The 15,816-nt window shown below is 45.8% G+C and overlaps 1 protein-coding gene across 1 annotated transcript; it reads right to left on the reverse strand.

The window, feature by feature from the left end:
* Window positions 1–434: 434 nt before the first annotated feature.
* GABARAPL1 (GABA type A receptor associated protein like 1) lies at window positions 435–9,630 on the reverse strand. Its single transcript, XM_005234730.4, has 4 exons — window positions 9,379–9,630; window positions 5,622–5,700; window positions 4,543–4,661; window positions 435–3,099 (listed from the first exon to the last, which is right to left on the reverse strand). Exons 1-4 carry the CDS (start codon window positions 9,466–9,468, stop codon window positions 3,034–3,036), a joined length of 354 nt encoding a protein of 117 aa, XP_005234787.1. The 5' UTR covers window positions 9,469–9,630; the 3' UTR covers window positions 435–3,033.
* Between the last annotated feature and the right edge of the window lie 6,186 nt (window positions 9,631–15,816).

Here is a 15,816-nt window from a genome sequence, read left to right on the forward strand (position 1 = left end):
CAGCATCACTGGGACATGGGCCAATAGCCCTTGGGGGACTGAAATGGGCTCCTGGGCCACTGGCAGGGTGATGAGTGGTCCTGGCAGGGACAGTCACGGCTGGTGGCACCCTCAGGGTCCTGTCAACTTGCTAGGACTGTTCAGGGCCTTAAAAAGGCAGAGAATGCCTCAGTGCATCCATTACTCTTCTTAAGACCTTCTGATGTCATCCGGGTCTAATTACAGTTCACGTTGGTGGCACAGCAAGACACAGCCAGGTGTGTCTGTGATGACATAACCAAAAAAAGAGAGAAGTGACTCGTCCTGGAAGACAGGACAGAGCAGATCTGGCATCCTGGGAAAAAGTAACAGCAAGAAGTTCTGGCAAAGCAGTCCCTTTATTTACAAGCCCACATTGGGAAGAAATGCTAGTCACCCATTTTGGACTAAGCCTGTGATTTTCAAATGCATCTTTATTGATTGGCTGATTTAGCTCAAGTAGTATGAACTTTTTTTTTTTTTACAAGAACCTGCAGCTAACCAACACAAAAAAAGAATTACCATCATTACCTCGTACCGGACTAGCGCAAAAACAGAAGTAAATGCCACAATCCAGTTAAAAGAACCATAAAATAACTAAATTCAACTGTAAACTCTACATGTAACAAACAGCTGAGATTAGTCCCACACATGTCACTTACAAACCCAGCAGCAGGAGGGGAGGGGAGGTCTGAACACAAAACCAAGCACCCCAGATGCCAACTCTTTCTCCCCTGAGTGTGCCTAAGCACGGGCTCATTTGAGACAACACACAACCGTGTGCTTGGCAGCACACACATGAGCAAGTGGGACAGCGGCAGAGAGATGCACACCATCTGCCCGCAACTTGTCTTTTACCCTAGAAAGCCTCCTGACTCTGTTCTCTGCTTCAGAACATTCAGAGCTTTCTAAAACAAGAGACCGATGCGGACCTGCACCCAGCGGATGTGAGAAGAGCCTGCTAAGTGGAGGAGAGTGGGCCAAAAGGAGAGGACTGAGCACTGCAGGCAGGAACTGAAGTTATCTAAGTTGGCAGTAGGTACAACTCATCCCAATGCATTTATTCCAGATGAACACATGATGGAACAACAAACCTGACATTCAGGATTAAAAACTGCGGATGCTAACCCACCCATTTCATCCTTTGTTCCCCCATTTTCTGTCTGCCCGTTACGATTGCTGTGTCTACATCCTTTGAGGTCCCCCCCTTCTCTCCCATTCTTCTACTTCCCGTACCACACGGGCAGTGACCCTCCTGCCCCAGTACGCTGCCTTCCCTGACCTTCACACAGCTCTGCCAGTGACTCCCACTTCACACTCACAGCCTGCTCTTTTGCCTGGTGTACCTTGGTGGAACAACAGTCAGAGAAGGCTGAAACCCGATTTCCCGTCTTCCACAATCACGGGAGCACTCATCTTGATTTCTCATTCCCGAGGAACGCAGAGAACTCGGATCTAACTTCATGTAAACAGAGCAAACACCTTCGATTTATTTTGGAATCTGCCTATCTTCTTCATCCTTCTTGGTCCCTCTCTTAAATGTAGGAATGTTTACAGTAATTCAGGTCCAGTTCTCTGATTTTTAGGTAAGACCCCAGAATTTTCCTGAAAGTCAGCTCACTCCCCAAACCCCATCCCCTCATCAGTTATGGCAGTTATGGGAAAATCTGCTGTTTGTGCCACTGGGAAGAAACTGCTTTGGCATGACAGCGTAAGGCTTGCACAGGACAGCATCTATCTGGCACCTTTCTAAGAACAACATTGGCTTAAAATAAAATAATTATTCCCCTTCCCCTTTCCCTCTCACAAAGAGTGGCACTGTTGTCCAGTCACAAAAAGCCAGCAAAACACACGTGGGAGCAACTAATTTCTTCCACTTGTGCATGTGGTGCAAGGGCTGTACAGGGATGAGACATGGAAGGGAAGGCTAAACCCACAGGACTTCTGCCATCTTCAATTCTGCAGAAGACTGGTACAAGGACAACACTGATAGATAATTTTGTTTGTTCAATAACAAGACCACTAGTAGTTAGTTGCCTTAATGTACAGCAAAGGAGGCTAAAGTTAGGTAGCAAGGAAAGAGGCTATCTAGGAACTGAACAGACAGTCTCAGCAGCCTCCAGGATCTGCCTCTGTGAAGTTCACTAAGAACAAATTTGATGAGCAGCCATGGTGGACATGTTTGGTATACTCAGTCCTGTCTCAGAGCTAGAGTAGGCTAGTAATTCTCTTGAGGTCCTTTCTAGCCATGTGCTTATGAGTTTATCAGTTGACTTCACTGAAAAGAACAAAAGGGTTGTCCCTAATTTTTCTGTCCAGCACTTGCAATTAAAGCAACAAAGGAAAAAAAAAAAAATCCTTCCTTCTTTTCCCCAACCTTCAAGTCTCACAGCTGAGGAGTTCCCAGCCCTCAGTTAGCCCTTCTAATACTGATGGATGTGATGGGAAACACAAAACTCTTGGAACACTTCACAGGTAGCAGTCGGAGTGAGGACTGTCAGCACAGGACAGCCTTGTGTGGGCAGAGTGAAGTACTTCACAGCTCACTAAATGCTCACAGGAGTGCAGCCCGTGCCATGGGCAAGGCGTAACAAGGTCAGTGTACAATACATGGCATGCCTTCTCCATCCAATGAAAGGGTTACACAAAAACGGCCATCCTGCCCAGTCACTCTCCTGGAGCTCCACCACACTGGCTTGTCCAGCAGTACTAGCTAAATACTTCCAGCTGTGGCAAGAGAAGACCTATGAACAGTGGAATCTCCCCATTCCAGTGCAGAACCCCTCGTTAGCCTTTCAGTTCACCCTTTCATACACTGTCCCCCTACCCTCCCTCCCCTCAATTTAAAAAATAATGGTTACAATTAATGCATGGAAGGTGATGGCATTGTGCATGTGATTCACTTCCAGTTCTCTTCCCTTCTTCTCAGGCATCCTCCTTCCTCCTCTCCAACATCCCTCCCCCCCAAATCCATTCCATCAGTCCATCTCGCCTGCATGCCTGAGGGGCTGGTGCTCACTTGCCATAGACGCTTTCATCGCTGTAGGCCACATAGAGAAAATAGTCCTCCTCGTGGTTATCCTGCAAGGGGAGAAAGGGAGAACGTAACAAACCAAAGCTTTGTAACTCACTATATGTGGAAAAGCCCAACCAAGAGATCACTGTAACAGCAAGAGGACATAACCTCTCTTTTGTTATTTCTCCCCCTTTACATTGAAGGCTTCACTTCCTCATACCAAACAGAGTGCACAGCAACTCCCTTTCTCTGCTCCCACAGCTCTACTCTTAAATTCAGGCATGTCACCCTTCAGGATACAATGAATTTACTGGAAGACTCATAGCCTGAGTGTGCTGCAAACAATACACAGAAACACCTTTGATTGTTGCAGGCTGTGCAGCAGAATCTCAGCACTGGTATGGCCTTAAGATCAAGAGAAGAAACCTGGCATGCTTTAACAAGTCAAAAATCACATCTAGATAGTTCATTATTTGGTAAATACGGTTATGATTCTTGCTTTTCAGAACACTTTGACAAATGGCTGTGTTTCTAGTCCTGTTTTACATACGGGAAGTAAAGTTGAGATGTTAAGTGATTACACGGACACAAAAAGTCTGCAGAGTGCCAGTAACAAGTGTCCTGGTCTCAGCTCTGCATAGCTAGACCTTCCTCCTACATGTCCAGATTTGGACAACCTCCTGCACATGTTAATCTTACAATAACTTCACCAGTCCAATTACAAACTGTCCAGTTATTGTCAAAAGGTGACAGGTCAAACAAGGCTCACAGCACCATACTGGAGCTCTCCTATTAAAACATGCTAACACAACAGAAGGAGAAATCAATCCAGGCTGTAAACCAGCCACGATATAATGGCTATATAACTGAGGAACATCCATCTGATAGGGACAGAATATGCCTTTAAGATCGATCAGATAACACTGCTCAGTAGAAATGCTGGGTAGCAATGTTCACAGTGTCCTACAAGGTCCTCAAATACACAGTACAAGTGATGAAAAAGTAATTCTGAAGGAAGAGTTAAGTGTTCTTTGACAATGTATTTATAGACAGTTGGTTGCCCAGTGATACTGTTCTTTTACTTACTAAAAGGAAATTTCTTTTGTACAAACAGGAAAGCTAGTGGGTATGTTCTGCCCACACCCTACCCCAGCTACAATCTTTCCTCTATACATAAAGTGGTTTATTTCAATACTTTGTTAAAGTAGTAGGAGAAACATACCACTACTGAGGCAACTATTCACCACCTGATACACCACCCACTTTCAACTAGCAAACAATCAGTTAAAATGATGAGGCTCCCTGGGCTTGCTCCGCTTTATAATTGCAGGATGGAACTTCTCTAAACAGATGACGTGATACAGCCCAGGCCAAGAGGGTCCGTGTTCAGGCATCTGTGACCAAGCTGCATACACTGCCAGTTGAGTAGCACTCACGTTGTCCTTCAGTGACGATATGCATTCTTCTGGACACTCCAACAAAAGGAGAAAGAGATGGGCCAGGCTTACCTCATACAGCTGGCCCATGGTAGCACTGGTGGGAGGGATGGTATTATTGACAAAGAAGAACAGGGCATCTTCTGGCCTCAGGTGGATCCGCTTTCTGATTAAGAAGTAGAATTGGCCAACTGAAGAGGAACAGAGGAGAATGCCTTAGATGCAGAAAGCATGTTTTGGTTTTGGGTTTTTTTGGTGTTTTGTTTTACTCTAACCACAGTGGTTTTCTTTTGATGGTGGAGGTCACATACTGTATGTGAAAAGTAGGGAAAAATGAACAATGCAGGAAAGAAAGCAGTAACTTCATGATTGTAATCACATTAGCTGCCAATCCACTCTGAGCTGGCAGTTTCTCAGGTACACGCCTCAGACCATGTACTGTCTAAATCCACACTCCACCTACTTATGGTATGAAATACTCTATTGTGGGGAATGGTATACAGATCCCTAACTAGCTTAACCTTTAAATCCCATAGATCAAAGACTACTTAGAGAATTTAGACTTGGTGTAAATGTTCACACTATTGCTGAAAAAAAAATTCCTTACTATTTGCTTTAGCTATGTTGCACAAGAAAGTATTCTGCAATCCATTATATACTGCAAGAAAAATAAATGCTGTTTCTTTAACACATTCATGCTTTCAAATGAAAACAAATGTGATCACACACAAAATGGCCATGACCACCAGAAAAGGAACTTTTTAGCCATGACTCCGACCACAGGGATGGAAAACAATGGGACTATTTCAAGAACTTGTCTCTTCCTGCAACAAGGATACAGCCTCCAGCAACTCTGCAGCTATGTCATCGACTGATGATTATGCTACTGTCTATGATACACAATTCAGTCATTTTCATCATGGCTAGAAGTCAGCTGTAACACATGCATGTTAGCTAAGTCAGCAGGATACCTCAGAAGATCTCAGAGAATTCTACATGTTGTAAGGGACATAAATGTAACAGGGCCAGCCAGCTAAACTGGGGTAATGATCAGATGTTGAGCTTGCCTGCGTATTTTCTTGGTGCTGATCATAGAGTAAAAACCACTTCTGAGACCTTATCACTGAAAAATCAGGAAGGTAGACTGTTACCTGTGAGGTCAGAAGGCACAAGATACTTCCTTTTGTCTAGATCGGGTACTCTGGCTTTTGGTGCTTTTTCCACAATTACCTGGAGAGAGAGAGAGAGAGAGAGAGAGTGAGAAAGCACAAAACAACCCACGAGCGTCATAAACCTGAATGGACCAAAAAGCATCAGTGCAAACGAATACTAGCCTTTGAGACAGATGGTGCTACCAAGCCTTTAGAAATTTGTTAATTTTGTAACAAATACACAACGTTAAATAAAACAGATAGGTGAGAAGACGACTTAAAATCACTGGCAATAGCTATGCTGGGAGCCCAGGACTGCAGCAGTCAGCACAGTGAGTAAAAAATGGAGACTGGAACAGACATAAAAATAAACCATAACGGCCGAGAACAAAAAAAATCAGGTCACCTTGATGGTCCCAACGCAGGTTAATTTTGTATGAAGGAGCTGCCAGGAGGCTAATACATGAACACAAGAAGTATCACAAGTTGAACTGTTTCCAGGTTACAGTTCCAAACTGCCTGGCACAAAATCAGCCCTGCTCCCAGTAGTCCCACATCCTAATTTCCACACTCACCTATATCAAGTGCCCTAGAATGAAGCAAAGAATTAAAAAGAAACTACAGCTCATTGGGGAATGTTGTTTGTTGTTTTTTTTTTAAACCCCAGTTCTTCAGTAGTTATCTTCTACTCTGAAATTCTTATCCTTTAAGGTTATTTTCCCTAGTTCATATAGTTATGGACATTTCCTTATTCATATAAATATCTAATAATTAAAAAACATGTTACCATCTGGGCAACTGGACCCACAGAGAACTTCGACACAAAATACTAACCCTCATTATACTCTAATGTCATTATGACACAGAAAAATATGAAGCTCTGCAGCTTTAAGGTCAGACTGAGAGATCTGCTACAGGAAATTTCTGTTACCAGAACTAGGCAAAATGTTTACCTCAGAAGCAGGAAGTATTCCAAAGTGACCTGAACTCCTTTTGTGAAAAGCCTTGGAAACCTTTGGAACTACTGGGTTTGTACAGAAAAAACCCTGCAGGCAGTTTTTTGGTGACACATATTTTTGAACTGGTAGAAGATTATTACATCATTCAATCTATGTGGCTTGCTGTTCTGCAGAAGCCATTTTGATCATCTAAACAAGAAGCTGGATTTTCTGAACCTCCTCAACTTTTTATTGTCGTACCCTATAACTGTAAATACCCCACCTGAGACGCTACTGAGGACTAATTTCCAAGGGTTCTACCTCCCACAGCTCTGTAGCAACCCAAACCAGCAACTCTGTGTGTTGCGTAACAGAAAGGGCTGAGCTGCTGTGGACTAAGCCGCCTTTGGAAGCAAAATGGAGTTGTCACATCAGTGAGACACTATGCCAGAGAAAAATGTTATGATGATGAGCTCGGTGTATTTAGCCTGGACAAAGTGCCATGCTAACTTGGCTCCTTCTAGATCCAAGTCATGTCACACCACAGAGGTGCTAGATTGGACATCTCTTCCCTGTGCTCCATTGGGATGCTGCCAACACAGTCAAACCCCCTGAAAAAAATCCAAGTTTGTTTTTAAAATAGAAACATGATTGTCTCTGCTACTTCAAGAACTTCAAGCGTCTCAATTAGTACAAGGCATTCAAGCTTTTTCAGGCAGTTTGCGGTAGGACATGCACTTCTGTACGAGATGCAATTGGGAAATGCTACGAAGGAAGGACCGTTCCACAAGCTCATTGAACAGGTGCAGGCTGAACAGCAAAATGCACTTAGCACAATTTTCACCCACACATCCAATAAGGCAATATCTAGCGCAATAAATTGCAGTGGAGAGAAACCATTAGCTCTTACCTCCAATTTCAAAAACTATTGACAAGCAGAACTGTTTGCTAGCAGCACTGACACGACCACCCTGACCCAAAAGGGTAGCTTGGTCATTAGATAATAAAGGAAAAGAAGCCATGCTTATGATGAAGAGGTGCGTGTTGGGGCTTCTAAGCCCCTAGGAAAGACTTAAATGAGATCACTGAGCTTAAGAGAGATCGCCCTCTTGCAAAGGGGCAGGGGAAGGATGGAGGTGCTCTGCTAACCTGACCATCAGCTGTAGTCAGTATGCCTGATAACACAGCTATCTCTTCTGAAGCACCAAACCCTTCACACACACAAACCTACGAAGAAAATCCAAAGGGCTGATACAGATTCTCTCTCTGTCTGTTGCTGCTGGGTGGTGACTGTGGTAACGTGGGACTGTGCCAACAGTATAATCTCAGCAAAATGCTGAGATGTACCAGGGTGCTGCAGTGTAGGCAGCCAAACGGACGTCATCTTCAAGGATCCTGCTCTCGGAAAGGGCAGAGACAGAAATGATGTAAAGAACAGTTGTCTGCTGCGTTTATTTGCTCCACATGCAGCTGTAACAAAAGCCTACCCATGACAATTCATCTGGGCCTCGCCATGCACCATTCTCATTTATCCTTAACTACAGCACACCTTTTTATTCTGGTCCGGCTCTCTCCATAAAGGTCTGCCAACACCCCCCTAACTTGACCTCTTGCCAGACTGGGCCTGGTCCTGGGCTTCTCACACGTCTCTTCCAGACTCATCTATCACAATCTGCTGTACGGTCCGCCACATTCATCCTCAGTTTACAGCTTGTCTCACTCCTGACCTACCAAGCCCTCTGCGGTCCCCATCACGGGCCACAGAACCACACACACCTCACCACTGACTCGCTGCACGCGCAACCTGCTAAACTATGCCAGGGGTCCCGAAACCTCCTAGGAGAAATGCAAATACTGGCTTCCACGAACTTTTTGCAAGTCCAGCTGAAGGCCACTCCCAAGATTAAAAATGGTGTTAGCCTGCAGGGAAAATGCATGGTGTAACTGCTTCCCCTTGTCCACAGATTTATGGGAGCGCCTAAGTTATTTTGCAGGCAGTACCCCTGGGCAGCAAATCCGGAACAGACCTCTCCAGCGGGGATGGAAAGAACGAACATTTGCAAAACGTTTATTAAAAAGGAACCAAAAAATATATCGCCATTAATTTGATTCGTCATTTCTTTTCCGCCTATTATTATTCGGAATTATAAAGCTAGAAGTTTTCCACAGGCACTCCAAAGGGACATAAGGATGAGGAAGCAAAGTTTAGCTGGATGACCTCGTTTTCCAAGTAATGTTTTCTCCACAGGATGATTAAACAGGAGGGCAGGAAGACGGAGAAGTATCATTTTTCTCTCATGCAAAGGAAAAGGACAGCGCAAGGCTGTATCCAAAAGACAGGCCAGAGGAAAGCAAAACACAAATAAAGGGAAAGGATCAGGTGACAGGGATACAGCCCTTGTTTTCAACGAAGAGCACCCGATTAACCCACTCATTGTTCTCCTCCATTTTCCCGGAGCCGGCGGTAAGCTCCCTCCCGCTCCCCGCTCCCGCCCCGCCCCCACGCACGCAGGCTGCCCGAATTAGCGGCATTGCCGCCGGCCAGGCACTGCGGCTCCCAGAAAAAAGGGGGTACTGCCCCCGCACCCCCCCGCCAGCACAGCCCGCCCCACGGAATAAGCAGCCACAGTCGTGCGCTAAAGAGAAAAGCGGCCTGGAATCTGTATCAGATCGTCAAGATCGCAACCGTCTCGACGAATCTCGTTGCTTTTGCCTTAAAAAAATAAAGCAAGAGGCAGGCGACGAGGAGCACAAAGGCGCCGAGCGCGGCGGCCGCCAGGCAAGGCGGGCAGCCCCGCCGCCCCCTCCCCGCCACTCACAGGGACTCTGTCGGGGTATTTCTTCCGGATTTTCTCCCCTTCTTTTTTCCTGTACTCGAACGGGTGGTCTTCCTTGTACTGGAACTTCATGCTGCCGCGCTGTCCCCTTCCCTCCGAGGGCTGCTGCGGCTCCCTGCCTGCCCTGCGGCCGGGTGCTCAGCCAGCCCCGGACCGGCGCAGCGCGACCCCGAGCCCTGCCGCGGGAGCGCGCCGCCCGCTGCCGGCAAAGTGCGGGCTGTGACGTCACGGGGAGGCACCCCGCCCCCACCCCCCGCCGTCTGGGTGCCGCCGGGGCGGGGGCTGTCGCTGGCTGCGGGCGGGGCTCGGGTTTGCGGGGGGGGGGGAGGGGCACACCCGTCACGTACCGGGGAGGGGGCAAGAAGGGACGTGCCCCCTGCCAGCCCGCGCGTGTCGCCCCGCCTGCTGCGCGCGGCGGCGCGTGTTTTTCCTGCTACATTGATTTATTGCGCGGCAGTAAATAAATAAGAAATAAATAGCCATACATTAAAAGTACTATTTTTTTTTTCTTTTTAATTTAAAAGGCAGAAAAATAAACACACCGTTCAGCAACAACGTCCCCCACTACCCCCCCTTCCCCCCTCCGGGTGACTTCAGGGGTTATAAATACAACGTGAGCAGGCACATAATCCAGCCGGGGCTGCGGGGGTGGCTGCCCTGCTCCTCCTTCCCTGCCGAGCGTGGGGAGGGGGTCCGGGGGGTCCAGGGCTTGATGTTGCCTGTGTGAGGCTGGAATGCCTCTGCTCGGCTGAAATGGGGGTGGGTGAGCCTGACCTATTCTTTAAGTGGCTGTGAGACCTAAGACCGAAAAGCCACTAGTTTTCACGACCATCCCTGTTGCTACCAGATCTGGATTATTGCCTTGTTTGTAACATCTCAGCTAAACAACAAGGGGCAGAAAGCGTGTCGTGTAATGTGCCAGACCAGATGCACGTTACAAACAGCAGACGGTTAAAGGGAACTGTCTGCAAACAAGCCAAAATAGCCGGCCAATTTTAGCCCAGTTACTCAGCTGATACATACTTGGAATACCTTTGGTTTTTTTCCTAGGAGTAGTTGGGCTCACAATTTTTCACTGACCAGCAAAACAGAACGTGTTAATGAGTGGATCAGCATGCTAAAATCAGCACAAAAATTAATTGCTGCTACCCTGGGGGCAATGCATGGGAGTGTATCAAATTCTCTCTTTGCATGCCTCAGCCAGAGAAGCAGAACTTTTATTTTTATAGTAGTTTTAGCTGTGATAGTAGGAGCTGGGTGGGACAGCAGACTGCCTCAGACGCATTAGGTGGCTTTCCAAGGCCACACCAGTGGGCAGAGGTGAGAGGACCCAGGTTTCCTGTATCCGATTCGACCCTGTGCCAGTGCACTGACTCAGAATGAGCAAGGGTATCAAAAGACATCGTTGCTGCTTTCCTGGCACTCTGCTTTTACAGTGTGATTAGAATAGAAAAAAAATCCAGACTACAGCAAAGAGTCAGTTTGAATTCTGAAGAAACTGAAGAGCAAGCTTGATGCTCCTTAATGATTAAAACAGGATTAGGGGAACATAAAGCCCAGGTGTTTTTCTAGAAGTACTCATATAAATCCTTTAGGCGGACCCAAGAAACTCACAGGGCTAGTGCCTTTATCTTTATGTATTGATACGCACACTTGAGTTGCCTGCAGGGTGGGACTCATGCCGACACCTGGGGGATGAAGGGCCTATTGCAAATCCTCACAGCAGAACTGGGTGTTAGCTTCTGCCCAGCTGGTTCATATACTGGTCACCACCCACTTCTGCACTCAACCACTGTGGCTTGAACTTAGAGGCCTTTTGGTAATGCTCCCTCTCCAAGCCCTGGTGCACTGTGATCTCTCATTTTGAACATAAGTAGGAGAGATACGGAGGAAACACATTTACCTGGTTGCAGATACAGTCAGATGGTGGCAGCTCCTAGGTCATCTTGCCTGGCACAGGAGTGTAAATGGGCATGGGACAGAAATCTCAGCTACACTTACAGTGTAGATGTGTGCGGCTGAGCCTGTCACCTTAAATGGCTTTTGTGGTCAATGGCAATAAATAGGCACATTGCAGTGGAATTTTTCTCACCTGAATCATGACTTCTACTTTTGGATGGCCAAAGTGTGCCCCCAAGAACTCTGGCAGGTACTTTAGTGTCTACTCATTATGGTGTAGTGTGACCACCTGCACAGCTCACTGGTCAGCTCCAACAGGTGGACACCCAAATCTCTTAAGGATAGAGTGGCCCACAGTGGGAATGGCGTAGATTGGTGTGTCCCAACCTTCACGAGTTCATGTAGATAAGGTTTATACAGGAAGCATCATCAACTTATTTCTGTCTGTCCTAGGCCATGTGAACATTTCCCTATGTTTGCAGGCAGCATCAGGAGACCTCAAAAGGATGAGTCAGAAGGAAGGCATTATTTTTGTGCAGTGCCACAAAACAGCCTAGACTGAAGGAATCCCAGAGTTTGGGGAAAATTCTGGTTTCATGGCATTGCACCCTTCTATAATACCTGACTCCTTGCTTCCTAACTGCCTGCAGCATAGCAGTTGCTAAAGTGTATTTAAGGTCTGTACTGATGCAGATGCCTCTTCCTCAAGGACAAAAGAAAGGAAATTTTCTAGTCTATTTCACCCAGGCCACAACACATTCTGGAAATCTTAACAGACTGATCTCCAGCTCTTGTTGTCCTGTAAATTGCTGTTTCCATTTTCAAGACTGTACACAAGGCAGCTGAGCTAGCGTCTAGTTTGTTTTTCAGTTGACAAATCAGAGAGGAATTTCAGGGTTCTTTCCTGGTCTGATGCAAAGACGTGACCTGCAAGTGCATTGCTAGGTGACTTCTCCCCCAACAAACCCACGTGAGCATCGTAAATCTCCTTACTGAACTCCTCCTGCCTTGATGATGCAGCCCTGGATATGCAGCCACAAGCCGTGCTCCTCCCACTTCCCTGCTTCCTCCCCATCAGGCACCGAATTCCCAGCCCTCTCCTCCAGCTCAGTAATAACAATAACATCACTGGCACAACAGCAGGCAGGAAGATGATACATGCAGAAGCAGTGACAAACAGCTAATCATCTGACTTAAGAGTTCTTATTAAAATGTCAACCCATGGGCATGTGACAAACCTCACATTCTGGGTCCCTGTGCTAGAGGGAGGAACTGGCAGTGGGGCTGGCTGGTTTTCCTACCTTGGACTGCCAGCACTAAGTGGTCCTTCACAGAGTGTCGAAACAATATAGTCTTTCTTAACCTAGAGTGTCAGAACAGCTCTGAGCACGTGATGTATTACTGTGTCTGCAGCTCACATAGGCAGCGGTTCACTCTAAAAGGGATTCCCCAAGCGCTGCCAGTGCTGTAGCTGTAGAAGCAGGAGATAAAAATATTTGTGCCGAATCTGGGGGCAGGGTTTGCAGCCATGTGCTGTATGTACCACAACAGTGTTGCAGGGGCACTGCTGGGAGCTCTGCAGTGCACTATTGTGAAGTGAAGCTAGCTTAGGTATCTAACTGGCTAAAATTTTGTGAATTAAGGATAAAAATATGCATTATTTGCCCCATGTTTCTTCGACATGTCATCTAGGTGGATGTCTCTTGTTCAGCTACTGTTCAGCTACCTGTAACTCTGGACTCCCTTAGATATTTCTTTCATTAGTACCTCTTCTTGGCTACTTACTCCATTTGTGTTATCATAGGCTGACTTTTTGGTTTTCTTTTTTTTTTTTTTCTTTAGTGTGGATTCAGCTTATCAAAGCCTCTGTGGTCAGAACATTTCTACTCTGTAGTCTGAATGGTAATTAAACCACAGAGGGTGTGATGAAGTCACTTGTGATTCTGCTCTGTTTGATGTCCATCCATGGCACAGTCCTTGACTGTTTTTTCTCCTGCACCACTCCTGACTGGTCACCGGTTTCATTTGACGCTGGATCTATAGCAGCCTCAGAGCAAGTATGGGCACATTGGCCCTGGGTGAGGACACAGGGTTAGTCACTCCCATCAAACAATGGCTAATTGTGTAGATGTTTTCCTTTCCTCTAGGAAATAGCTCTGTGTTGTCTATGCTGAGCTGCTGTCTCACTGCTCTGTTTTCTACAGCTTCTTACTTTTTTACAAAAAAAGCTGCTCATTCCTAATTGCGTGGCCCACCCTCAGCTCAAGTTGCTTAAATGCATGTGAATGATGTTATGAGGAGCTTAAGGAATATACCTTGTCCTGTGGTGAAAAGCAGCAATAAAGGACAAAAGCCCAGATGTGAACAACACAAGTCTGAGATCCCTTTGTTCCAACCAATGGTCTGGAGTGGCCTGCTGGAGAAGGGGATCACTGTTACTAACAGTCCTCCGAAAACAGAGGAGCAACACAACAGTGGGGTCTGTGGAGTGTTTCTGAATAAGATCGGTCTTTCTCAAGTACTCCGTGTTCTACAGGAGCTTAAGGGTGGTGTGGACAACTCCTCTGTGGCACCTGGTGTTGTTTACTCCTATTCCCCTCATGTGATTCCAGCCCAAATTACTCCACGCGCAGGCTAAAGGTAGCCAGTGGAGACGGGTTGCAAGACTCCTTTGAGATCACTTGTCATATGCTTGCTCGGGTCCCACCCTTTTCACAGTGTTTGGTGAAAGGCTGAGTAACAGGCGAGCCAAGGGTCAGTGACTTGGTTATGGTGTAGTTATTTTTAGTACTTTGTGCATCATTTCCCCCATCTACACAGGGAATACTAAGGCTTGTCTGATACATAGCCAGCGTGACAACATGGGTAAAGTCTATGAAGTGCATGAGGTTCTTTGGATGCAGGTACTTAATTATTCATAACTAAAGAGAATTGCTCTTGATGGTATTCTTTCCCTTGTCGTGCAGAAAATGAGTACTCCAGTACAGCCAGCTTGACACAGCAGCTGAACAAACCCTAAAGTTATTTAATGATTAGCAGAACCCTTTTATTTATCTTCAAATGTATATCACTCTTTATTTGTGAGCAATTCACGCTGCTATTGCTCTTAAGCATGGGGAAAACAGTTGCTACTTGAATATTTGTTTAAAAGTTGTATGGAAGTATTAGTTCCTTATATTTAATAGTATTTGATGTTTAATTTTTAATCTGGAAGCATAAAAGTTTTCAAAGTGCTTATTGGCCAGTATAATATAATACACAAAGATATTGAATGTCCAGAATCAACAGTGAGATGGAACCACCACCAACGGAGTAAAAAAACTAGCTGAGTAACAGTAAATTGCAGTACCAAGTAGCAGTTTAGCTCTGTAAATATGTAAACTTGCTATATTTTTATGGGCTGTGGTCCTGCTTCTTCACAAAGTACCTGTGTTCTTTATTGACTGTCCTCATTTTTGGGTTGTTTGTGAGGAGAGTATGTTTTTGAATCACAACAGATCTGAGGGCAAGAGTGAAGTGTCTGCAGTCACTGACACCTGGTCTTTGCTTTCATATATAACCTTGTATGGTTAATTAGAGTGCTTGTAGGTCTGCTTCTGGTTTTTGTTTGTTGGCTTTGATTTGGTGTTTTATTATGACCTATGGGCTCTTGAGTGCTTATCTGAAGTCACATTTAGTAGGAAACAATCCCTGAGCAAGTGGAGTGCTGTCTATCATTATTTTCACTTGAAATATTTTGGATGTCTTGCCAGTAAAAAAACCCTTGAGGGTACCTGCTTTAGCACCTAACAACTAAGTGAGACAAACAAAGAAGGATGTGAGCAGATGGGAAGGGCTAGGAGAGTTAGGTGGTACTAGCTTTGATCAAGGGAAACCTGCTGAAATCAGCAGGTAAGGCCCACCTCTGGATACAAGTGACCTGTTACTCTTCCCCTTGAAACTCAGAAAGGAGATAGCAGAGGTGATTTGATGCAGAGGAGGGGAAACCTAAGAATTTTAAAACTTCCCTTTCTATTGCACATCTTAGAAAAAAAATTACTATTGTGAATTATTAACAGTTGTCCGTTCCTGTTTTGCTAGGCAGGATCGCTGCCCTGTGGAGCAGGGCTGCCATCTCCTGTTAAATGCCCGCAGAGCTTGGGGCTCGGAGGCAGGAGGAAAGGGGTGGAGGTGCGGGAGGAACGGTATGTTCCCCCTGGAAACGATCGTGAAGGCTTCCAGGAAGTTTCTGGGCTTGATAGTGCTTGACGCATGTTCAGCAGGTCCAAATGTTTGCTTCGGGCTTTTACTGTGCAGTACACAAAAGCCTTCCAGGAAACGTTCTGCAGCATGGTGGAGAAGTCAGGCTTGAACTGGACTTCAGAGGGCAGCGAATGAAATAGGTCACTCTAGCAGATGTTCCCCAAACAGTTATGATTTCAAGTGTGCTGCATAGCAGAAAAGACATAACCTTATATGTCACTTATTTATCTATTTATTATATTCCAGTTTATCATTCATTAACGGTACCATTAGGTAATG

This window comes from Falco peregrinus, chromosome 6 (assembly GCF_023634155.1).
Source record: "Falco peregrinus isolate bFalPer1 chromosome 6, bFalPer1.pri, whole genome shotgun sequence".
NCBI classification, from domain to species: Eukaryota; Metazoa; Chordata; class Aves; order Falconiformes; family Falconidae; genus Falco; species Falco peregrinus.

What these genes read in the sequence shown, in the direction of transcription:
- GABARAPL1 (XM_005234730.4), bottom strand. Translation starts at nt 9,468, where the DNA reads ATGAAGTTCCAGTACAAGGAAGACCACCCGTTCGAGTACAGGAAAAAA. An exon ending in AATACCCCGACAGAGTCCCT is followed by an intron (nt 5,701 to 9,378) that starts GTGAGTGGCGGG and finishes CTCTCTCTCCAG; the next exon opens with GTAATTGTGGAAAAAGCACC. An exon ending in TGTGCCTTCTGACCTCACAG is followed by an intron (nt 4,662 to 5,621) that starts GTAACAGTCTAC and finishes GTTCCTCTTCAG; the next exon opens with TTGGCCAATTCTACTTCTTA.